Source organism: Phoenix dactylifera, unplaced genomic scaffold, assembly GCF_009389715.1.
Source record: "Phoenix dactylifera cultivar Barhee BC4 unplaced genomic scaffold, palm_55x_up_171113_PBpolish2nd_filt_p 000007F, whole genome shotgun sequence".
NCBI lineage: Eukaryota > Viridiplantae > Streptophyta > Magnoliopsida > Arecales > Arecaceae > Phoenix > Phoenix dactylifera.
Genome location: NW_024067666.1, coordinates 356,735 through 382,461, shown reverse-complemented (window position 1 = coordinate 382,461; position 25,727 = coordinate 356,735). Strand labels below are relative to the sequence as shown.

The following is a 25,727-nucleotide window of genomic DNA, read 5'->3' as shown; positions in this document are numbered from 1 at the left end:
CGAGTCCTTTTGTGGATTCATGAGTCCTCTCCACCCTCTCCCATGTGAGGAGGCATAGTTTTTCCTGCTGGTCATGTGTATGTTGAAGCTACAAATGCATGCATGGCAGGAATCCATGAAAGTGTCCACGCTTTCCGAAGGGAATCTTGTTATTTTAGACAGATCTCTTCACGTTAAGACCGTAAAAATGATAAAGAGTACTGCCTTGGTGTTTGATAGGCACCCAACCAAATAGGCTACTTTAATAAAGAAGATTCTTCAAGAGAACTCAATGATCAAGCCATATGAACACCGTTATAGGTGGTCAAATTTGTAGGATAGATCCAAGAGCCTTTCTTACTTTTATAGGCGGTGAAATCAGAGCTTGTAGGATAAAACCTGCGGAGTTAAAAAGAGGAGGACGGCCGGTAGACTCAGGATCCTTTATGATGCACATCTTGAATCATGCTGTATAATGCTCGGTGGCTGCCGTCAAAAGATGGACAGCTATCAATAGCAATGCATTAGAAATAGTTCATAGAATTATTTTCTTCGATATCCATCTATTTTCATAATCTAATGATGTAACAACTATCACTACAAAAAAACGGAGCATTAGCGACGCTTTTTTAGGTAATTAGCGATGCTAAGGAACAGCAGAGAAACTATGCTCATGTAGTAAATAAGAGAGAGAGAGAGAGAGAGAGAGAGAGAGAGAGAGAGAGAGAGAGAGAGAGGGGAAAACAGCCAATTGGAGTAGACAGGCATGATCTTGTTGCTAGGAGCCAGTGAGAGGCTTAGTTCATTGTGGATAGGTCTCACAGGCTGACTTGTATGGCTTAGAGAAGTCTACAAACTCTTTATTCCAGAAAGACTTGGATTTTATAATCTTTGGTAGCTCGTGGAAGTAGTATCCTAGCTCTTTTGTGTAGTTTAGCGATATCAAAAACTGCCCCACGTCGTTGGTCTAAATAAATAAGCCAAACTCACATTTACTATTCCATTAGTGGAGCTTAATGATTTGGTCGAAGTATAAAGCCAACCACTTCCGATGATAATTTTCCCCTCAAAAGTTCTTTTGTCCTCACTCTCTGAGGTCGCTAGGATACGGCCTCTTGCGCACACTGATGGCCTCCGTTCGCCAATCAAAACCTTGCGGAGGCATGCAAGTTTCTTTACTCGTTGTACCATAGTTTTTAGAGTGAATATCATCAGATAAAGGCTTAACCAAATCTATCTTTTAACAAAAAGAAAGTAAAACAAAACAAAAGCCATCCCAAGCTCCAAATAAGTTTCTGATACTGATCATAAATTGCAGGAGGAACCTACCTTTAAGACTTGGAGCTTTATAACCTCGTGAAGATACAAGATTAATTGATATTTCTGAAGGATAGGGTGACTAATTTATTTTTTTAAAAAAAATAAAATGACATTGTTTTATTTTAGAAAAGGATTCCTTGATGCATCGGTCTCTCTCTATCTCTCTTTCTCTCTCTCTACATATAAATATGAATATTCTACTCAGCATATTTAATTTAGTATTGCCACCACACATGACTTTGAGAGTCATAATGTTATTACTGTGAAACTTCTTTATTAGAATATTTTTGTTTCTTCTTTTGGGTAGTTAACGATAATTTTTCTGGGTCGTCTGAAAATCTGTTTCATGTAGGACTCTTTACAGGAAAATCTGTTTCTGGGCCATCTGAAAATCTGAAAAGTTTTGAGTCATGGACATAGGACCACCTATTGCTCATGCAAATTGGGATCCTTAATTATTTTGGTCAACGAACTATAGAAACTTTTACTCATGAGAATATATCTATATGTGTGTGTAAATATATATATGGACATGCATGCACATACATACATACATACATACATACATACATACATATATATATATGGATGTGTGCGAATGCATGCGTGGTAGCAAGGCTTGGCCACTAGTGCTCTGCCTCGTTGGGAAGTAAAAACAGGTACAAATAAAACGAATTGATATCCTATGAGAAAGACATCGAGCAAGAATTATTTAGCCTACACATATACTCGATCATTATACCGAATGTAAAGATACATTTGTTTGTAAAAAGCTAAGCAAGTAATGCCAAAATATACCCATAATAAGTCATAGCACATATTGTCGCAAGCACCTCCTATATCATACTCAAGGTGGATTTTTGAAAGATTTCAACACGAATGGCATTAAGTCATAAATTTCTTCTACCAATACACAGGAAATGAACAATTCAAGGTTGATACCACGCGGCACAGGAGTGACAAATTTCTAGATTCATTGTGACTTTTGAGCCTAAATGATTAGTTGAGATGCTAAAAAGCTTAAGATGCTAACAATATGATTCTTTACAGTATCTTTTCCTCCACCAACTTCATTGCTCATCAATCACATCCAACACGTTCTGTCCCCACAGTATCTTCTTACTAAAGTCTTTTGTTTTTTTTCTACTTCATCTTTAGTCTCGCTGAGATCAGCTTTGTATATAGTTTTCTCTTAAGGTTCCCAACTTCGCGCTGTCTAATTATGCCAAAATTAACATTAAGCATGATTTGGTGTCTAAGATAGTTTGGCAAATTAAGGCGAAGCTGAAACATGGTGAAAGATTGCAAAAAAGGGATGATAAACAATAGCATTGAGATTATCTTTCTATTTAGATTTTAGGGTTCACAACTTTACATCAAGTCTATTCGTGCCGAAATTAATATTAAACATGATTTAGTGACCAAGACAGCTTTGCAAAGGCAAGTTGAAACATGATGAAAGTGATTGCAAAAGTGAGTGTTCAGGGAAAAAAAGGTTTCTTGGGTCTAAATAGTTGTTAAATGGTGTGGCCTACCAACACAAATACATTCAAAAATAATAAGGCAGTTTTGCAAAGGCAAAGCTTAAACATGATGAATGTGATTGCAAAAAAAGGGTGGCTAAATTATTTGTTGAGTGGTAGGGCCTACCGACACAAATGCATGCAAATTAATTAAGATGATAAAATAAAGGAAAATATCCAACCTGCCATATTCGAACTAGCAACTTAAGGATTAATCTACACAACTACAGTCCTCCACACTACGGATCGAGAAAAGATCAAAAAATAATTATTGTAAACTTTAATATTAAAATAATAATCGTGTTACATATAATTTTTTTTTATTTTTTACCATTCATTATACGATGGATGATCCAGATTTTCTTCATGGCAACTGGTGACAGCCAGCGAGAAGCCCAGGTAAGCGTGGCAAGTATCATAATTAAGGCTGCAAATAGGCCAGATTAAACCAAGGCATGCTTGACCTTAACCTGGGCCAGTTTTCATGTATGTCTTGAAATTGGATTTGGACCCAATCTAGTAGATGATCTAGTGGGTTAGATCGAATCCAAGGCAAATAATTTAGACCAAATAGGTCATTCAGATCGGGTTGAGGTCATGTGTGATCGGGGCCTAACACAAATTATTTGTGTTCGGGTCAGATCCAGTTCAGACCTAGGTCTATATTTGTTTATTAATAAGATTTCATAAAGAAAATTTTTCTTTACTTCTAAATTAAATTGAATTTTGATTGTCCCAAAATCGATTGCTAATATGATGAAAGCTTCATGAATTAATGTTTATCTAAAACTACAATCTGTTTCAATAAATAAACTCAAGAGAGCTTTTTTATCTTAATAGAAAAAAAGAAAGAAATGTCTTGAAAAACTTTCTTTGAGTCAATTTGGATTAGGTCAGGTAACCAATAGAAAGACCTAAAATAGATCTATATAGTATACAGATCGGGTCAACTCAAATCGAGTCGAGTCAAGGTTTTCCAGACCCAACCCAAAATATAGAACAGACCTAACATTTGATCCTATTAGCTCCATGTGTCATCAAGAACAAGTTGGATTGGCTTTAAACAGGTCAAGTCGGGTCGGGTCATAGGTCAACCCAACCCATTTGCAACCTTAGCCACAATTTGGGCAAAGTCTAAGAGTCACAATTGATACACTATAATGAAGTCCCCCTAGATGGTTTAAAATATGTGTAGATAATTTAGTAATTTAGGAAAATTTCCAGGGTCCTAACTGATACCCTATATCCAGTGGTTATAATTGATAACCCTCTTCCAAAATCCTTCTTCCTCCCCTAATGGTTTATCTGCTCCACCCATTAACACCTCATTTTCCTATCACTGGTTCCTCCCACAATCTCAGTTGGCCCTTGGTTTTCACCAACAAAATGGACCATGTCGAAGCTGTGAGATGAAAAGAGGAAGAGAGGAAGATTTGTTTCCAGTTCAAAAAAATTATTCATATACCCATATAAAATGGATGGACAGGATTATACTTAACTTTTTTCGAAAAATAATAAAAAAAGTAATGTATATATAGGAAGTTGAGGCTCCGTTTTATGATTTGTTCTGTAGAGATCTAATTGCTCCAATCCATTTTTTATTCATAGTTACAAAAAAAGGATTTCGGTTATAGTTTTCCTTGCGACGGCCCAGGACGCGGCGGTACTTGTGATATTTCTGCTTGGGACGCATTTTTTTTGGCAGTTTTCTGGATGTTAAATACCATTAGATGGGTTACTTTTTATTGGCATTGGAAACACATCACATTATGGCAGGGTAACGTTTCACAATTTAATGAATCCTCCACTTATTTGATGGGGTACAATAGCAAGTCCCCAGGAAGGTTAGCTAGAATTATGATTTGCTATTTCTGTACAACTAATCAGAATGGTAGGATCTTTTACAAACTTAGCACATTTTTGATTTCTCCTACCACATGTTGCTATGTTATAAAATTCCATTTCGGATCATGCAGCCTTCCGTTCCTTTTGCTTTGTGTTGCTTGCTTGATTTTAATGTAGCTGGCTGTGCTCATGTTAGGGTAATATGAGCAGCCGATTTACCAAAAAAATAAAATCTGGATAACTATAGTACATCTGCATTCTCTCCCTTTCTTTCTAGAAAAGAATTGCTTCCTCCCTATATTTTCATATAATTATATAATTTTCTTAGTTTTATTTGATATATGCAGGTCCTAGATTTATTGATTACACCTCTCTTCCTTCTATATAGACCTTGGCTTGAGAGTGTTACATGGCAGCAATAAAATATAGACAAGTTTGTATATCAATTTGGGCACGCAGAGTCTGCGAGAGAGAAAGGGAAATAACTTTTTGAGTTTATCATGGAGCACCCTCTCTCACTTGCCTTTTTTCTCAAACGATTGGAAGGCATGTGGCTGCTGCTTAAAATCCAATGGCTATCCAAGATTCTTTGACTCTCTTTTGTCTCCCCGTATGTTTTTGTGACTTGACATCGCCCGTTGCATCATGCCAACCTTTCACCTCCCCACGTTTTATTGTCTTCACCATTTTTTGTCTCCTAAATTCCTAACTTAAACATTGATTAAATTCTATGGAGGAAAAAGAATGGAATAGGAGTGGCTTGGAAGATGAATATCTTCCTAACATGATGCATCTGTTGCATTAGTTAATTTGGTTATTTGTCATGTAGAGAACTTATTGTGTCACTACTACTTTGAATGTGTTAATTTGTAGTACTGGGGCATACTTCAACCTTGTTCTTCAAATGCCTTCCATATTAATGTCATAAGATTTTCATATAATACAATCTCTTGCCTACTCAGTCTTGAGTTTGTCTCTTCCAATTCCAATCCATTCTATCAACCTCTTAGTAATATAATTGATGACTCCACAATGCCATTTGCATTAAAAAGATGCTTGAACATTCAAATAACATGGTGAAATTAATGGAAATCTGCTGACGCATGTCAAAAAAAAAAAAAAACATTTTCATGAAACTAGATCAATTTTCGAATGAGACATGCAGTAAGGATGTAAATTAGAATAGAGATCTAATGTGTTGTAAAATTGTAGGATGTATTTTTAGTTTGCCATACTGGAGAGATTAATGATTTTTATAATTTTATTTAGATCTTTCTTGTTTCCTGAATTGTATAAAGAATTTTATCAAGTTCTGCTATTATTTTTCGTATTGTTTTTTGCACCATTTCCCAGCATGGTATTTATGATTTATTGATGTCTTTATGTTCTTCATTTTGAGAAAAAAAAAATTGCTGTCCTTATATTTCAATTCAATAAAAGGATGTTTTCGAATTTTATTGTCAAGTATTATAATACTTTTGTTATTAACTTAACTATGAGGGACAATAATAAATACTGAGACCAAGCTCTTGAAAATAGCTCCTAATTTGCAACCGGTAATATAACAAAGCTACGGTTCTTATTGTTGTCCTGAGTAGGTTGTTTGAAGACACATACCAATTATGCATCATTTAGCTGCATAATGCAAGATCGTATTATAATTAGCATGTAATCTACATGATTGCATCCAAATATTGTAAAAATGGATATATAAGATGGAAAACCCATGTGTGGGACTTTCTACATGGATAGTTGGATTAGAAATTAAAATAAAAAGATGTCAGAAAGAGATATGACAATAGTTGTAATGAAAATACATGATAGTGAAGGGATGTGATTGGTAGCCATGTGATTTGAAATAATACACACCTATTTATAAGTGAGTATTGAATCTATTGATAGAGAGATATAACGGTGGAAGGATGCATCTCTCATAAGTGACTATTGGTAGAGGGACATGATGATGAAGGGATGTACCTCTTCACAAGGGACTGTTAATTAAGGGATGCACCTCTTCATAAGTAACTAGTGATAGTTTATAAAAATACATGAGATTACATCCTGAGTCACTCACTTTTCTTTCAATCACCACAACTATTATTCATATTATCATTCTCTTCCCTTCTTCATCTTTATTTTTTTTCAAGAAAGTTTGTATTCCTAAATTCCTTAGCGTATTCAATTAGATCCTGGTCCAATTTAAGAAAACCTATGATGAAAAATTATGGAAGGAAAAAAAAATCATTCCTCATCTATCATAGAACAAAATTTTGACCCGAGCTCTAGGTTTGTAGAGTGAACAAATCTTCTTCTTTTTTTGTCTATCTTTTCAAATATGAAAGAGGTTAAACCCATCCTTCTCTCACAATAAGTGAACTCTTATTTTTATGGATAAATTGTAAAAAGAAATACTTCATTGTATAAAAAAAATACTCCTTTGCTTTTATTCGGTGTTAGTAAATACTATTTGCTGATGTATGAGCATGCAAGTGATTGTTAGACTGGTCCACTAAACCTGATCTATCTAATAATTTCTCTTCTTGTTCATTCCATATCCCTTACATGTGTAATCCAATAGCGATCCAATCTAAATTCGTGATCCATCTCTTCATTTCTCTGGGTTCCAAAATTTCTAATCCAAAGTTCCAAACCCAAATCTTTTTTTTTCTTTTTTTTTATGAAACTAATGGCCTAAGATAAATGTGGAATTATCTAAAGGTAGGCTTTGTCCAACAAACCGCCAGCACTCTATCAAATGATAACCTTCCCCTCCTCCTCCTCCTCCTACTACTAGTAGGAGGGCCTTCCACCTTGTAGATGGATGCAGTTGACTGGTTTTCATGTTACCTCTTTAAAAGATTTCCCGACATAACAACGTGGCCCCCAAAAGGCCAAAACCACTCACCTATGCTACCTTTTTCTTTAGCACCGTTTCTAAGTTTTTCAAAGAAATTTTCTTTGCCATTGCTCACTTCACCAAATTTGATGTTATGTTATAAATTACAAATGATAAATATAACAAGAGGTTAGCATGAACCATGCGTATGAAAAATATAAGTATGAATGTGTATGCTAGTCATTTTATTTAATAAAAAATATTTTATTATTTTAATTTGATAATTATTTGTTTTCCTTTATATCTTATTATTATAATTGAGATTCTTCTATTTCAATTCCATTTCATGATTCAACTCTGTTTATTTATTTGTTTATTTCCAGCCCCACATAGAGTTTCAACCCGGCATCTTTTTTCATCTCTTCTCAACATATTTATCTTCTTCTTTCTATCAAGGGCTCACGCACAGCACATGCAAAATACAAGTTATTGAAAAAGGAACGCTTATGTTGAACTCTATACTGAGGAGTAATCAAACTTTACTTTTATTTTGCTACAAAATATATCCCTGTTAAAAAGTGCAGATCAAACTATCTTTTTGGGGCACGATCTAGTTTCTTTTTATTATTGTTATTTTCAAAGATCATTAACTCAATTTCTCTTTTTTTTTTTTTTTCTTTTCTATCCTTTTATTGTGGAGCTTGCTTGCAATATTATGTCCAAAACACTGGTCATTATAGTAATACAAAGTCTGTGCATACATCTTCATCCCTTGAGTTCTATTCTAATTAGGCCAACATTCCATTCAAGATCACCTCTCTCTCTCTCTCTTTCTATTTTCTTTCTGGTAAATCCTCCACCTGGAAGCCTATATATACCAAGTTCTCCATGAGCTGATGGCCTTCTCTCAAAAATCTAACTCATCTTGGACTCCATTTTTTATATATGTATTTAATGGAAGTCCCATGTTCTCTTGCATGCATCAAACATGCTAAACTCTAATATCTTAAATTTTATAAGGTGTGCTTTCCTTGCTTCTCTCCTTAAAAGTAGGACTAAGATAATAAGATAAAATAGGATATAGTTATTTTAAGCGAAAGCAGTTATAGTAGCGAGAGATGTAAATATAAACGAACGTGGTCTTACATATAACGCCCTGGAGTTTGGATTCAATATTAAGTACATGTTGCTTACTAGCTAAGAGTGCAACTAAGATCAGATCATGCCTAGCTCCGTCCCACTTGACTAGGGTTGCAAGTCTGCTAGGTGAGACGAAATCTAAATCTAGGATGCTATACTTGGTACCTCCAACTAATATTTCTTGGACCAATTCAGATCCAAGTAGGTCACACACAACTACTTTATGAAACTTACGTCCAATTTGATTGGGGACCATGTCTGTCTTTGTGACTAATGCTTGATTTAGTCTCAACTTCAAAAATAGGTTAAAGTTAGAGTTGGATCTTGCTGCCGCCGAAAGCCGGCCGAACCAGACGAGTCGGTGGGGGTTTGGCCGGTTCATCTTATCAACAGAGATTGGTTCTGAAATGTAAAAGATCTAAACCTATGCGCTCTTACTCAGCCTAATCCACATCAAATGACTGAAAATGGGATATCTGTGACCTACTAGCTCTAAGTTCATCAGACCAGATTGATCAAAACTCAATGTAACCAGGTTCTAGCTAGCTCAAGCACCAGGGAGACGGGCCCTAGAAGAGACCTTCTTGTAGAGGTTGGTCAGTGCAGTCTATGGCCACCCGCCACCCCGAGTTTGTACTCTTTTAGGTACCATTGCAAAATTTTAAACACCAGAGATCGAGAAGTAGTAGGTACTAGAAGGAGATAGAGGATGACATGCAAGGGAACAAGAGGGAAGATTTCTCCTACGGAGTCCAGTGTCTTCACCATACCATGTCTGCATGTACAGTATATAATACACACACAAATATATATGTAGACAAAATAAGTACAACTGGGACGCTACAACATCTTGTCAACAGTAATGTTCTTGTCTTGCCAAATCTACACTAGCTCCCCCACCCACCCCTCGCTTTATCCTCCCCCTCTTCCTTTTGTCCTTGGCTCTCACTTTTTCCCTCTCCTCCTTTATTTGTCTTCTAAAAAGTTCCAAGGCCAAACTGCCGAGTGTGGGTGTTAAGGTGCAGTTGGCCTTCTAGAGGGGCGGCCAAAGAGTGCCCAATTGGAAGTGGAAAGGAAAGCAGAGAGAGAGCGTGAGAGAGAGTTAGGAAGTTGGGAGTTTTTGTGATTGAGAGAATGAGGGAGTTGGGGAGGAAACAGGGGACGGTGTCGCCCTGCGCCGCGTGCAAGCTGCTACGGCGACGGTGTGCGCAGGACTGCATCTTCGCGCCGTACTTCCCGGCCGACGAGCCGCAGAAGTTTGCCAACGTGCACAAGGTCTTTGGAGCTAGCAATGTCAGCAAGCTCCTGCAGGTCTCTCTCTCTCTCCCCCCTCCATGACTTTGATGGCTTTTCTGCTCTTAAATTTTTTGAAGTGTTTACTAAGAGGTTTTAGTTGGAGATGTTTAACGGCAATTCTCGACGTTAGTGATAAGAAATACGAGCTAAAGAATTAGGGACATTGTCAATTGTCTTCATGGGTTTTTTTTGGAGGGGAACGAAGTATATTTGTGTTCAATTATGATTGCTAAGTGCAGTTATGTTTTAAGAGCAGGGATGACCGTTTCATTTAATTCAAAGTCATTTTCTATTTATATATATATATAGAGAGAGAGAGAGAGCAGAGATGGCCTGGTTTTGCATTTTTAAGTCAGTCTCAAGTGTAAAAGCCTTGAACTCGAGAGGTAGACTGTTAGAGTAGAAGAGGCGTTTTTGTGGTTTTTATTGTTTTCGAAGGGTGTTTTCGGGTTTGGAGGACATTTAGGCAACTTGCATGGTTTGTCGTATGTCACATATTTAGAACATTATAGAATAATATCTCGGTCGCTGTTGTTCTTTTAAGAAAATACACTCACAGATCTGTGAAGAGGGGCAGGAAACGTCAAAAGCTTTTGTCGGTCTTTGTGGAAGCACGAAAGATCTTCCTTACCATTATTTTTGCGTTACCAGAACTCCACCCTGCCCGTTCTTTTCTACGCTGCAGCACTGGGGGTGCTGCCAAGTGCTCATTATTGGTTATGTGAGCTAATGAAAGGAGGTGTATGCATGTATGTGTATGTGTATATTCTATGTATGCATGTATTTTTATATTTATATTATATAGGTTGGGGGATTGTTGAAGAAAATTGAGGTGGGATGTTGCGGCAATCCCATGCATGATCCTATAGTTGCCTATATATAGTTGCTAGAGATTTATTTGGTTCGCAAGGAGAAAAAGAAATATACATATATAGTCACCAAAAAATAAAAAATATTTTATTTAGTTTTATTTAAAAAAATAAAAAAGTAGAATAAGATTTTTATATTTTATAAAAGAAAATTATATAGGACATAAAAGATCTCGGGCCTATCGGTTGAAAATTGGGATAATTTTTTTTCAAAAATGCTCTTAAACTTTTAAAAAAAATAGAATAAGATCTTTCTTTTATTAAAAATATAATAGATATTTTATATATTTTTTTAAAAAATAAATGTTCAATCTAACATAAATCACTCTCTGCAATGTGCCACTTTTTTATGGTCAATTAAATATACAAAACTTAGTTTTAAAAGATTATATCCTCTAGAAAAAAATTATTAATTTATTCAACACTCATCCGCATACAACTATAGATATAAAACCAAATTAAACATTATAAATTAACAAAGCGGCGATTGCTGTTTCCACCTTTTATTGACCCCGGTGACAAACACACTTTAGAAAACAATACCATTAGCATAAATGTTTGTAGTTTGCAGAAATTTTAATTGTGTATGCTCGCTAACGTAACAATAATGTGGTCTTGTATTGAAAATTTCATTAAGATGCAACCTGATCAAATTTACCTGTCCTGGTATCTTATTTTTTTGAAAAAAAAGAAGTTGAAAAAGCTTGTAGGTTGAATAAAGTGGTAGTTTGTAACTTTGTATGAGACAATGTTGGTGCTTGGCTCGACCCAACTTGTTCAGGTCGCACCCGCGAACCACAATTTCTGTCAGCACCAAGAGCCATCCACCCATTGCTCAATATACCCTCATTGCGACGCTTATGATGCATGCGGGACTTCCCAAAACAATCTCGCTGCACAACTTGGATGCTTCGCAAAAATGCCCTGAAACAATTGCAAATTGTACAAGTGCAGGAGCTGCCGGCGCACCACCGGAGCGACGCCGTGAGCAGCTTGGTTTATGAAGCAAATGCTCGTGTCCGAGATCCAGTTTACGGATGTGTTGGAGCCATCTCCTCCCTCCAGCGCCAGATCGAGGCCCTCCAGACCCAATTGGCCATTGCACAGGCTGAGATGGTCCACCTCCGAACGCGCCACGCCGCCTACCTCGCCCACCTCAGCTCCCGGAGTCCCATGGTGGTGGGGATGACGAGCACCGGTGCCGGCACCGCCTCCTCGTCCATGTCGTTGCCCAAGCAGCAACTGATGAAGCCTGACCAACATGGACCCAAGCCTCTTTTCGCCCTTGACATGGTCATGGTCGACCAGACCAGCTTGGGCGAACCACCGATATGGTCTTGCTAGTCTGACCATCTCATTTCATTGTTTTTTTTTCCCCTTTGCTTCTGCTTCTGGGAGAGTATCTAAGTCAAATTATCAGCAAAAATATGCAAGTATTTTGTCCATGGAGGCCATATACTGTCTTACATGAAGCCATATATATATTATATTATCCTCGGTATTGTTCAATAGGTACCATAATATTTTACTTGGAAAGTTTAATTATGCAAGGCTTTTGTTGGGTCCAAAGTGGTCCTTTTTATCTATAAGCATGAGTTTGTCAATGATACCCATCACATGAGCCATGAAGCAGAATTTGTTGACTCTTGAGCTGTAGAGTAGAATCTAGTAGCCCCAAAGGAATTGAACACCCCAGGTGATGAGATGGGCTGCTGCATTTGGCAGCCTTTTCCATGGCGCATGTGTTCGAGTGCCACCTGCATACCAGGATGACAAACTGTATCAGTTGGATGCCAGGAAAACTTAAAGAGTCAGTAGATTGAAAGAACAATGTAATTTCTTAATAGTTTGTCTTTCCTTTTTTTCCCTGTCTCTTAAAGGTGCAACCAAAGAAGAGAAAATTAAGAACTTATTTAACGAATAAGGATTGCCTCCTATCTTCCTTCCCCAATCTGTCAATAAATAAGCAAAGTTCGCCAACAACCAAACTCATCATTGAGGAAGAAAAAAAAGAGCAGAAAAAAAATTGTCCAAAGTACCTGATTATTTGTTTTAAGGCAATACTTACTTGCTATTCCCTTAACATGCGCAAATTCATAAGTATCCAATGAGCCGGTCGAGCTCAATTTAGCCAACACCTACACAAGCTTCCACAATATATAAACGTGGAGTCCCAAACAACTTCACAGTTGGAATCTTGATTCACACCTTCTTGCCTTTCCAGAAATAAAATCTGCACCCAAAAATCAGATCCCCTCCATTTTTGGGTTGAAACTACTCTGACAGATTCCTCAATCCAGCAGCATCAAATTTTTATGGGATTCACATGCAGTGACTACCTTCCATCAGCAACAATTTTGACATTTCATGAATCAAACATTCAACACCCGCTAATATATGATACCAAAGATCTCCCAATCTCTTGCATAATTCGAAAAACTAAAATATTATCTGCACAGCTGCATTTCAGAACGTACATTCTCTACTGCATAGCACAACCCCAATTTATTAAGATTCAACATGGATAGACTACTTGAAACTAGATGATCAAGTAGTGAGAGATCAGCATCAGGCTCTATTATAGATATAATGACGACTGGAAGAGAATGGAGGAGAAAAATAATAAACAAAAATAGCACCAATGATTTGGTGAGACAATAGGAAATATTTATAATAACCGAAAACGCAGCAGATCGAAATCTTACAACAGCTACGAGCATCCGTCAACCTATAGGCCTTTCTTTTACTATTTTAGCACTCTTGACTGTTGATGGTTCTGATTGTTTTGTGCTTCACATCTGAAGTTGCAAAACTGTACAAAACTTTCAGTTGTGGTCACGTCAGATGTTCGTTATAGTAAGCCAAATGAGTCCTGAAATGACAGAAACTTCCCTGCGATATTGCTTGGCATCTTAACCACATGTGAAGTTGGGAGATAAATCATGCCTGTAGATTTAGGAGAATCACATTGCAGATCATCAATAATCATCATCGTCATCTCCCTAAAAAATCACACTCTCCTCCATTTGAACCTGAACAACCAATTGATCATTCATCACTGACTACAGTCTTGCTATGGTCCACCATCTGGTGCACTTATATCAATTAAGGAGACAAAAGAAACCTCTTGGGCTATGCTTCTCGCAGCAGTAGAGCTTACTTCATAGAAAGTCCCATACTGGTATTGAATAATGGCCCTGATCACTGCTCTGGTGGCCCAGTTGCGGATTGCTCCCAACAAATTGCAGGGAGTGCATGTCCGAAGCTGGGCAGGCCTGCACATCATTCTTTAAAAAAAAGAAAAGAAAAATGCCAGTTAACATATTGTTCATCAAAAACCTAATGAACAAGCCATAGAGTAGAAATAACTCATTACTAGTTTCAAACCAAAGTTGGCAGTTATCATGTCACAATTCAAACCAACACTTTGTATACCATCAATGCAAATGTCAGGCATCCCTTTGCGGAATCATTATCTTGACACACCATACACATGGCCTGATACTAGCGTCTGGCCTCTATGGGACTTACTTGAGAACAGAAAACTAAAAATCCAATTTTTGATGAATTAATTTGACAAAATCATTACCTGGCCTAACTCAGTGTTGCCATGGAATGGTTGTTGCTGCAGCACAGTGGCCGGAGACTCTTGCACCTGTCATGAAAACTATCAACTTTAGACAGGCAATATAAAACACTTCGAAACACATGCTTCCATTAAACTTACCTGACTAAATTGTGTCATGTTATGAAAACCTTGAACAGAACTTAATCCAAATTGATGACCGGAAACATAAGATCCCTGTGCAATATTAAGAAAAGAGGATTCTAAATCAAAATTTCACAAACAAATGACAAGGAAATATTCAAAATACCCATAATCAAAAAGCTACCTGCATGAACTGACTAGGTGCAAAGAACTGATTTGGAGGATTCCTGGGTTGAGCCGGCATCTCATCTGATGGTGCAGGTGGTTCATCACTCCTAGTTGTAATTTCTGCATCACCAGATAGTCCTAGAATCCAGGCAACAATAACGTTATAAACAAAGACCTACAATTTTTTTGGTCCTAGAATAGCATTAAAAGAAAGAAGAGTACGGAAGCAGCATCTATCTTTATGCAAACCTTGTCTTCCTTTTTGCCGTTTATTTGACTCAAACCCGTTCTGATTCTTACGACGAGCATCTCCATTCTTCTTCTTTTTCCCACCTGCCCTGGGAGATTCGCCATTATTACTTTCATTGTGAACCAGATTGTGTGGTTGACCCTTCGAAACAGTGCTTGGGGAAGACTTCTCAAGAAGTCTTGCTTGCAAAATATGCTCAACCTGTTCCAACAGCTGATCTGATTGGCTTTCCATGAATGAATATGCCTCTGCATTTTCTGCAGCTCTTGCTGCAAGTTTGTACAATATGCCGCATAACGAGCTGTAACGCTTAGGTAGTGATGACTTCGGGTCACCATCAAGTGCAAAGCTATGATTCTCTCTTGCCGACCCAACTTTTGCATCCTTTGTCCACCTCTTCAAGACATATTGAAGTGGGAGTTCTTTAGTATTTCTTAAATCAAGTATTTTCAGCACATGGAAGCATTGAACCCCAGCAAATTCAAACTTTTTGCAGCTGCAAATGGCCGAACCATCTGCAGAGTCAAATCTAACAAAATGCTCTTTAGTTTTACCCTTGACAGTAACCACATACTGAGATATTGTCCCGACCTCACCACAACTATAAACCATACAATTCATTATCAATTCAAATTCTAATCTAAACATTTCAAAAACTGCAGGAGTATAAACATTTGCAGCTTGCCACAGTAAGCGCAAAGGAGGTATTCTAGAAGTCCCTTGATTTGCATGATAATCAGCTTGTTGTTCTGCATATCGTCGCTCTTCCAGTAATCTATCATACTGCTTGAAAAAGGATAAAAGATCTGTCTCTAGTTTCAAGTATTCCTTTAGTACACTGTTCAAGTTTTCATTTCTTATTGTATTTGCAATGTCTGCACAAAAAATTTCACGTGCGTGCACCAAAGCCCACTTCTCCCTTTCCTCATATAACTTACGCAACCATTCATTGTCCTTTAGATCATACTTCTCTAACATTGTTTCCCATGCTGATAGGAACTCCTCCTTATCTTCACAATCATACAAACATCTACTAAAATCTAATGCAAAAGTTTCTGAGCCTTCAAAAACATGACTTAAGTTCTTCATGGCATCTTGGTGGATCTGCCACAAGCATAGGCGATGCATTGTGCCTGTCCATATAGCAGCTATTGCATCATACACTGCAGCAGACCGGTCTGTCAAAACTGTTCTCGGTTGTTTTCTGCACATTGCAGTCTTGAAAGTCTCAAACAACCATTTGAAGGATTCTACAGTTTCATCGTATAGTAATGCAGCACCAAAGATAGTGATTTGTTTATGATGATTAACACCAAAAAATAATGCAAAAGGCCTGTCGTAATCATTGGTTCTGTAAGCTGTGTCAAAACATACTACATCACCAAAGTAGTGATAGTCCATCATAGATTGTGCATCCGCCCAGAATATGTTTGTCAATTGATCTTCTTCATCAACTTGTATGGCATAAAAAAAAGATGGGTTTTTACTTTTCATCTTTTGCAAGTATTCGAGCAGGGCCCCTGCATCACCATTCTTCATGTCCTTCATTCGCTTTGACCTGAGATAGTTTCTGTAATCAGCAGGAATTAGACTGGTACTTTGACGGCCTCCAGGTTGAACCTTAGCTAAAAGTCTCTGTGACCTTAACATTTGAATATCCAATGGAGCTGCAAGCTGATGATTGTGGTCAGCTACAAATTCACTGATGCAGTATTTACCACTAGGTGTAATTTTGATTGCCATGCGTGCAGGACAACCAGTTCTGGTTTCTGGACGTGTTTTTTTTTCATCATTTGTCACAGTCTTTGGGCGGAATCCTTCTCTTGAGCACACATAAACTCTTGATCTAGTTACATTTCTTGAAGATTTATCCCACCAACCTTTTCTAATACTGAAACCAACAGTTCCAGCATATTTAACATAGAACTCGTAAGCCTTATCTTCATTTGCAAACACCATGCCAACATTTGGCTCCCCTCCTATATTTGTAGCATCTTCAGCAGGGACAGCTGGATCTGCTTCTGTCTTTTCATCCTGTCTACTAGAAGTCTAGAAAAAAATAACGATTTCAGAAAAAAACAGTGTGCTATGAAATTAACAGCATAAGATGCAAGGAAAAATGTGTAGGTAACAAAAGGAAGAAGAGGCAAAGAGGTTCCGGTTAATAGTGGCTTGCACAACAAATCACTTTTATAGTTACTTGTATATTCTAAAATGTAGAGACTTCACAAGCCATGCTATGATTTCACTTTTTCCGTCCAGTTGAAGCCTTGAACACCATTTTAAGTAATAACCGAACTGTAACAGTAGCCATGGTTTAAAGTAACCAAATATATATCATAGCATACTTCTTTTCCGGGATCATCCAGAAGATCTCATATTAATATGAAATTATGAAGCAAACAGTACCAGGACATTCATGTGCAATATTATGTAATGATATGAAACAACTTTACTAATGCTTTCATGACAAGAATCCTGTTGGGATATTGCATTTTCTCAGAAGAGATCCATATAAACATAGTGCTAGTATTACTCAACCATAAAATAATTCTTCATAATAATATATGGTTCTAGATAGAGATATATCAAGGTTATGTTATTTTTGAATGAAAATGTAGGTCAAAATACAATAAATAAAAATAAGTTTTTTGTGAATTAGTCCCCATAATCTTCTTTATTTGCATATTAATCCTTCTCTTTTCTCTATTTGTAGTTTAATCCCTAAAATCTTGTAACTTATTGCTTATATACCACTCACGTTAAGCTAGCTAAAAGATAATGGTTTCTGGTTATATTCTTCTAATGGTGTTAATTTCATGTCTTCTAGATTTAGTTCCCCTGAGCTCTCACACTTAATCAATCCTTTAACCCATGCCCATCTACCATCGGTCTCCTAGAAGCCAAGTGCCAAGTAATGAGAGAGCAAAGCCAGCAAGAACAGATTCAATCTAAAGCCCCATTTGTTGTTAAGCTATGGGCATTTTTGTCCTTTTACAACCCTAGTTAACCTTAACCAGGGTTCGGTCAATGAAATCTAGTGGAAGGAACGATTTATATAAATAGAGAACTATACGAGGATTTTTATATAAATATGAAAAGGAAAGGATTAATATGCAAATACAAATGTTTTTAGGGACTAATATGCAAAAACTCAATAAAATGTTATCTTCTTTTTAGGATAAAAAATAAGATTATTTTGAAGAGAAAACGTGTAAAAGAGTCAACTTCTTGCATGCTGCATGGATTAAATATTTCACGATTTCAAACATGTCATGTTTACTGATGATCTTCACGTATATTAGTGATGGCTTTTGCATGTTTCTAAAGTTTTAACATAAGTATTTGTATAACAAGCCAAATAAAGAAGAGATATTCCTAAATGTCTGTATCATATGATTATTATTTTGCAAATCACCATACATGTAATATTTGAAGAAAAGTATTTCGACATCATCACTATCACTTTTGTTGTCAACATCAGTTAATTAAAATATGAGTGTTGTTAATGGTATTCATTTTAATTACCCTGATAGCATGTTTGTCTTCGGTTAAATATCCATCAAAATTGCTCTAACAAAAAAAGGAAACTCTTAGGCATGCACCCTAGGCTGGACAGCATCCTAGGTGCCCGACTTAGGATCCAAGTGTCTCAGTCACTAAGCAAGTGTCTGTGTGGCTGCCCAGGCTTATTACGGTTGAGTGAGGCAGGTCTGAACATTGCTTGGCAGGTTGGATAGTGTTGTCAGAAGAAACAATTACGTTTTAAAGTACCACTTCTTCCTGCATTAAGTATCTAACAGAATAAGAGAGAATCTAGAACAATTGCTGGAGGAATTCTAGGACATTAGCAAGCGAGGTAGAAATAGATATTGCAGTAGCAGCCCCGAAATCTATATGCAAGCCTATTCCAATACTTCTAACCTTCAAGGATTAAAATACTACAGATCAATGCAATATCAAGAAAGGATGGGTACAGTATGCTAGCAGCAAGGATTGTACTGACAAAGGGTATTGATGGGTATACATAAATACGCCCCGAACAACCTTGGTATGGCTTTTTTGGCCACCAAACTCTAGTTTTGAATTCTTTTATCATGTTTTCTTACCAAATGCTATATTTTCAGAAAAACTATGATAAAGTCGAGGTTTCTTGGGTGTGTTAAAGTCTTCTTCTTCTTTTCTTTTCTTTTTTTTTTTTTTGCTAGACCTAAAGGGGAAAGGGGGAGGAAGGGACAAGCCCATCCCTGCATAGCAGCCCCCACTGGGCCCCCGCCCCGCCAGGAGAATGTTCGATGCGGGTAGAACTGACTGTGTGTTGGGCACGCCGGCCATTTTTACTCATACCTTCCCCACCCGTGGCCCGACTCAGTTACCCTTCTGGGCCCCGACCCGAACCTCCGTGTGAGTACGTCACACCCGGCACCACCGAGGCTACCAGCAGACCAATAAGCCCTCCCACCCCACGTGTCCGAGCGGGGGGCATCCGGTCCCCTCATTTAATCGACGCCCGCACGTTTCGAACTCGAACCGCACATGTGGAAGTAATGGCCCAGTTCCACTGAGTTACCACCTCAGTGGCTGTTAAAGTCATTAACATGCATAAATATCACATAACTTGCAATCCAAAATACATTTAAAAGAAAAGACGCATTAAAGTTAGAAATTGGAATGAAAGCAAATAAAGAAAGAATATTTCCATAACATCATTTCAATCCAAAATCATTCAAATGACTGTTACTATCATGACAATAGAGGAGGTAATTGTGTCAAAGGGCAAATTGAAGGGGTATAAGTGTATTTTTCCATTCAAAATTTAGGATAACTTCATGTCTTGGCTCGAGTAAAATCTAAGCGTGACAAAATCATTCCTATTATGGATCAAATTTTGGTGGCATATGCCTATCATTAGTACAAACATTATTGTAGATTAGATGATTTAGTGTGAAAGCCATTGTAGCAACTCATTTCTCTTCCTGCCACTTGTTTCCACTTTCAAATAGTACAAAATAAGAGAGAATCACACTGTAACCCGCTTCCCAAGAAATGCCCAGGTGTATCACTTGGTCCGATAGCAAGTCAAGGTCAGTTTAGGCGAAAACCGACCAAAATCCACCCCCAAACTACTCAATCCACCTTGATCTAGGCGGTTTAGACATTTTCTGCCTAAATTAACCCTCCCTCTACCAACACTTTTCTCACTCCCAGTCACGATACTGATTGAAATGGGTGGTACGAGATGATTCCGCAAATTTGGACTAAAGCAGACCGGTTCGGCTCAAATAAGGAACCAAATCTCGATACTGCATCGGTACCTTATCAGGCCGATAAGGCAACACTTGGGAGATCATTTAGTGAATATATCCTCTAAGAAATCTACCCCTGCCAAGGTCAAGTTTTAGGACTGGTCAAATGTTAGATCCAACAAGGGATCAGGTTTTTCAAATAATTGAGCATGCTTCTAGGTCCTCTTCCGCTGCTTCGTTGTTTCCATCTGCAATATGAAAGTCTCCTTCAATTGCTCCATCTTGGTTTCCCTCTTCTGTTGAAACTTTTGCTAACAAGTTTTTGCCATGCCAGAATCAAAAGCTCCAATACCAAATGGCATATAGCTGCTCCATTTTATAGACTCTAGAGAACCCTAATAACTCCTGGTCATAGTAGTAATTGACTCCTATGCAATAACTAAAGTATACCTAAAAAGGATAATAATACAAAATTTCCAGAATAACAAAAAGTTTCTAAAGGATTTGGACTGTATCATAAAATCCCTTAAATGTGACTACTAAACCAATTAAGCTCATCTCCATCTTTAGCAGCCCCCTTTCTTCTCCAAAACATCACAAGGTCATATCAGTTAGGATTGTTCTCAATCATGTTTATTTGAACCTCTTCAACTCATCGCAATGTCTTCTTTCACCCCAAGTAGTTTACAACCAATCATTTTTGGTCAGTATCCCTCTCTCCACCCTAACTATGATTCATGCAGTTCTCTTTAACTATTGTTGTCCCTGCTCACTTCAGCTCACCAAGTATCATGCACTTAGTGTGTAGGCTTTCATTTCTTGTGACTAGAGTCTAATTCTTATACATGTACGATACTTTGGACCTGATAGGTATAGCTTGTTGTAAATATTTTCAAAATCAACCATTTCATAAAATAAAACATGAGTGCCAGTACTATGTAACAATCAACATGACATATCAGCCGAGGTCATTGTCAAAAGGGCAAATACTGTAACAATATCTAGCACCATTTGTGCATTCTAAATGAAGAAACTGGAAATGATTTTATTATATTTACGTGGTGCAGATCACTGTGTTTCCCTACAAGAAATGATTTTTGCTAACTAGTATTTAACTAAGGATTCTTAAAGTTATAAGAAATGGAGAGTTTGAATAAAATGTCATTTGCATGAGTTCTCATTTCCTAATATGATGCAGCTCTCTTAAGAGTATTGAATATGTAAACATAAACCAATTTCTGTTCACTGAAATTTCAAATTTCAGGTTTTATTGATCATGATAGGAATATATTAAAATTCTATGCAAATAAAAAAACTTGCATGTGCAAATATAATTCTAAGTTATAACTTATGGAAGGATGATTTCCAGCTTTGCACATGGGAACAGTATGTGGCATTGTTTAGCTTAGTTCACTGTTGGATCCTTTTTAACTAAAAGCTTAACATAATATGTGGTAAATCCTTAAGTGTGTTTAGGATAGGAGACCTTTCCTTTAAGATAATATATATATATATATATATAATTTGTTGGAGTGAGATCCCACAACAAGACAAAAACCTCAAAAGCTCCTTTAATGGAAAACTAGAAAACTGCTAACATAAAAATCCAAATTAGAAGTGAAATGAAGCATGTATTTTGACTTACCCTTCAAACAACTTTACAAGAAATAAACCAGTATATTTCCATAAATATACAAGTAACCAAGCAGTACCGTGTTCAGAACTGGCTAAATGCGATATATCCATTGTGAAAGAAGGGGACTAGAGAAATAGAGAAGGAGAGGGGAGAATGTCTCTCTTAAAGAAAAATTTGTTTGAATACGTTCTTTGAGTAATTATATATAAAAGAAATATATGTTAATAGAAGTTTGTTATCAAACAAGTTAGGGGTGACCTATCCATCCCATCCCATTCCTATGAGAAGACAGGATTTGGGAGGGAGGTTCTTCAAAACCCATCCACGAGGCGAGAGAAGAAGAAAGAGGAAAGAGAGAAAGGAAAGAAGAAGCAAAGGAAAAAAAAGGGGAAAGAATGAAAGAAGAAGAAAATAGGAAAGAAAAGAATGATGGAAGAAGAAAAAGAAGAAGGAAGGAAAGAAGGAAGAAAGGAAAAGAAAGAAAAAAAGGGAAAGAAAGAAACGAAGGGAGAACAAAAAGAAAGAAATGAAAGAAGAAAAGAAGGAAGATAAAAGGCATCCCGTTCTGTAGAGAAACCAAGACACATCTATCCCATGAGATTTAAAACATTGATTTCGAACTTTTTTAACTATAGTAAATATTAACATAATATATTTATTAACTAACGATTGATTGCCAAACATATCATTGTTATGTTTCCTGTGCTACAACAACAAAAAATATTATTTTATATCAAAAAAGTTATTTTGAATAATTTAACTATAATTAATATTAAAATATTTCTCGAATCTCTTTCATGAGAGAAGAGAAGAAAAAGAAAAATGGTTAGGATGATTACTTTTGGGAGAGCAAGATCAGGAATAAATTACTCCACCCCTCCCAGTTGAGTAATTTACTAGGTGGAATCTGGGTTAATCAGATTAAATTTATGTACTATGGCAGAATAGCTGGGTTGACTCCTTTTTATCCTCCCTTACTCCATTTCCAAACATGGCCTTAGATGTTCGTATTAAAAGTCAAGAGTGCAAAGACATGGCAAGCTACTATTTGAACTATGAATATTGCATAAGCTTTGCTCAAGGCCTTAGGGGGGAAGAATTACCTGTGACTCATCTCTTCTAAGAAACCTTCCTCCAATGCCTCGCTGGCGCCTTTCAGCCAAAGCTCGTCGTGAAGAAACCTGCAAAGAAGAAGCGTATTGCTGTGCAACTGAAATTGAGCCACTGAACTATAAAGTGCAGAGATGCAGCCAAAGATACCAGTAGTTTAACACAAAATGCATTTCTGTCATTAACATTCTGATGTCAGAACTACAACCATCTGAAATCTACTCATCTTTCATAGATCCAAACAACATGTGTTTTTCTTTTTTCAAATGAAGTGCATGTATCTGACAACATTGAAGCCAAAAATTTGCATCTTTACCTTAACAGGCCTCTGTACACCCTGCCTATTTGTCCGCTTCATCATGTATCTGATAATAATATCCCTCCTTTCCTCTTGTGTGTATCGAGACACTCTTACACCAAGTTCCCTTAGCAGCCGAGACTCAGCAGTATTGGCTACTGGGATTGCCTTCCCATCATCTTTCTGCTTCTCACCATCCTTCCCAGCAGCAGCTGCCACTGCCTGTGCTGGCATACCAATAGATGGAATAGGAGGTTTCTGCCCCACATCCTTCTCCGCGACTGCTTGTTCTTTTACTGGAGGACCACTATGGACCTCGACCCCACGGTCGCCGCCTGCCACCCCTACCTTCTCTGTTGAACTCTCAACTTGGATGATCTCCCCCACATCCCCATCTTTCTTTGCTGCGGCTGTTGCCAACCTGCGAGCTCTCTTCTTATATGGTCCCCGCTTCTGTTTCCCTGCATTAGTACCTGTGAACTTTCTGTACATAAGATAATTCCCTCTCCAACACAAGAACCTCTGCATGATTAGAGCCCCACTGCCCGCCGACCGCCTGTTGGAGCCCGTCCGAGCCTTAAAGCCGGACTTCTCACCATACTCATAATAGAAAGCCTTTGCAGCCTCCACGGATTCAAACTCCATGCCCATGACCGGCACCAATCCTGCACCGTCTTTACCGGCATCCTGGCGTGGCAAGAGCTCATGGTTGTGCTCCACGACGAGCTTCGACACTGTCCACTTCCCATGCACCTTCCCGACCACCTCCATCATCGCCTTACATCGGTGCTCCGCCGGCGCCTCCCCCGCCGGCGGCCCCCTCCCGGAAACGGCGACGCCTGCCTGCCGCATATAGAGGTAATTCCGCATGATGCAGGCCACCCGGAGGGCGCACTCATTGTAGAGCGTCTGCCCCGCCGCCGACCCCTCCGTCCCCTTGGCCGGGGATTCCTTCACCTCTCCGGCGGCAGCCACGCTCTCCGCCGGCTCCTCCGGCTCCTCCGGCTCCTCCGGCTTCTCCGGCGTGCCCTTCTCCTCGTCCACCTTCAACTCCTCTTCCGCTGTCTCCTCCTCCTTTCGCCCCTCCTCCTCCGCCTCGTCCGGTGCATCGCCCCTAATCTCCGAAATCAGCACCATTTCCACGAACTGAAATCGAAATCCAACCCCTGGAACCAGAAAGATTCGATCCGTTACACAAATCGAAGCCCTCCGAACTCTAGATTTCCGAATTGTGGGCAAGAGATTTGAAATTCGAAACCCTAGAGGTAGAAGACATCGCAGGAGATGAGAGAGAAGGGAGCAAACCCTACAAAGTTTGGAGGGAATGTATCTTACCGGGCTTTTTCTTTTCTATATTTTGTGTGTATTTTTTTTCTCTTTAAAATACGCGACCACGCTTGCGACGCTTCCCGCAGGGGATGGACGGACGAGGAGAGCTCTGCGCGCGGCGAGGCACAAATCAGCGGGGCGCGGCGAGCCGCCCGGAACAAGAGAGCAGGGCCGTTCCGCTGCTGGTGCCACTTGCCTACGTGGTTCGAGCGGGCCCCTCGCAATAACTATTTATTTATTTTTTTGGTACACCGGTTTTTTGCAACATAAATATATTATATAACCATAGTCCATACCAGTAAAACTAAGGAAAAAAAAAAGTTGCCGTAGAAGAAACCTCTAAAATAATACGCTTCAAATAAAGCCGCCCTTCAAATATAAATAGCTCTAAGAGAGCTATATTTTTTTTTTTTTTTTTTTGATTAAAACGGTAATTCATATAACTCTAACGTGAGTACATCCTGCCAAATCAGAAGAAAGTAAAAGATACAAATGTGGCGGTAGCTCCACTGTGGATGTCCAGTGGAGCTCCCCGGAATGTCGTGCGACATGGGAGGCGACCTAGTCAGCAGCCCTGTTCGCCTCCCGGAAAACGTGCATAGCCTGAAACTCGTCCATCTCCATCGCCAATCTGCGAGTCTCCCGAATAAGCGGATGTCCATCTCCATACCTATCAGCACCCCGGATCCAGTCTATGACAATGGAAGAATCCCCCTCAAGGTACACCCGGCCAGCCCCGAGCACCCATCTCGCATAGGAAATGCCCGCCCAAGCTGCCCACAGCTCTGCCCCAACAACCGTGAGCCCCGTCGTGCCCCTGCCTCCTGCTGCCACCAACCTCCCAAAATGGTCCCGGATAACAAATCCAGCCCCTCCCGACCTCCTGTCCGTCGCTACACTACCATCAAAATTCACTTTAAGATAACTAAGGGGTGGGGGTACCCAAGCTTACAATGGCAAACCTGGGCGCTAAAACAGCACTGCGGGTGCCCCAGATGTCCCTAGTCATCCCAAGTGAAGGCTCGCTAGAACAAGAGAAGACCTCCCCAGCCTGAAGCACAGCTCTCTCTACCACCATCCTCGCCGAGAGCCTCCTGCCCTCGAACAAACGAGCATTCCGGTCCAACCAGATATGGTAGGCCAGGTATGCCCTAATGATTCCCTCCTCCACCA

The 25,727-nt window shown here is 38.6% G+C and overlaps 2 protein-coding genes across 8 annotated transcripts; one reads left to right on the top strand and one right to left on the bottom strand.

Annotated features, from left to right (window-relative positions):
* The first annotated feature begins 9,637 nt into the window (after nt 1–9,637).
* On the top strand, nt 9,638–13,668 carry LOC103705410 (LOB domain-containing protein 4). The gene is made up of 2 exons (XM_008789110.3): nt 9,638–9,954; nt 11,763–13,668. Exons 1-2 carry the CDS (start codon nt 9,778–9,780, stop codon nt 12,150–12,152), a joined length of 567 nt encoding a protein of 188 aa, XP_008787332.1. The 5' UTR covers nt 9,638–9,777; the 3' UTR covers nt 12,153–13,668.
* LOC103705409 (protein FAR-RED IMPAIRED RESPONSE 1-like) lies at nt 12,272–24,734 on the bottom strand. Of its 7 annotated transcripts, none has more exons than XM_039115689.1 (10): nt 24,561–24,734; nt 23,244–24,391; nt 22,921–23,019; nt 14,935–16,984; nt 14,702–14,823; nt 14,536–14,610; nt 14,398–14,463; nt 13,933–14,095; nt 12,877–13,840; nt 12,272–12,760 (listed from the first exon to the last, which is right to left on the bottom strand). In XM_039115689.1, the coding sequence occupies exons 2-8, from the start codon at nt 24,360–24,362 to the stop codon at nt 13,970–13,972; spliced, it is 3,657 nt and encodes a 1,218-aa protein (XP_038971617.1). In that variant the 5' UTR covers nt 24,363–24,391; nt 24,561–24,734; the 3' UTR covers nt 12,272–12,760; nt 12,877–13,840; nt 13,933–13,969. The 7 variants fall into 7 exon arrangements, with proteins under 7 accessions (XP_038971617.1, XP_038971618.1, XP_038971616.1 ...); XM_039115690.1 differs by having other exon boundaries at nt 13,969–14,095; XM_039115688.1 differs by having other exon boundaries at nt 12,272–12,565; nt 12,848–14,095.
* Between the last annotated feature and the right edge of the window lie 993 nt (nt 24,735–25,727).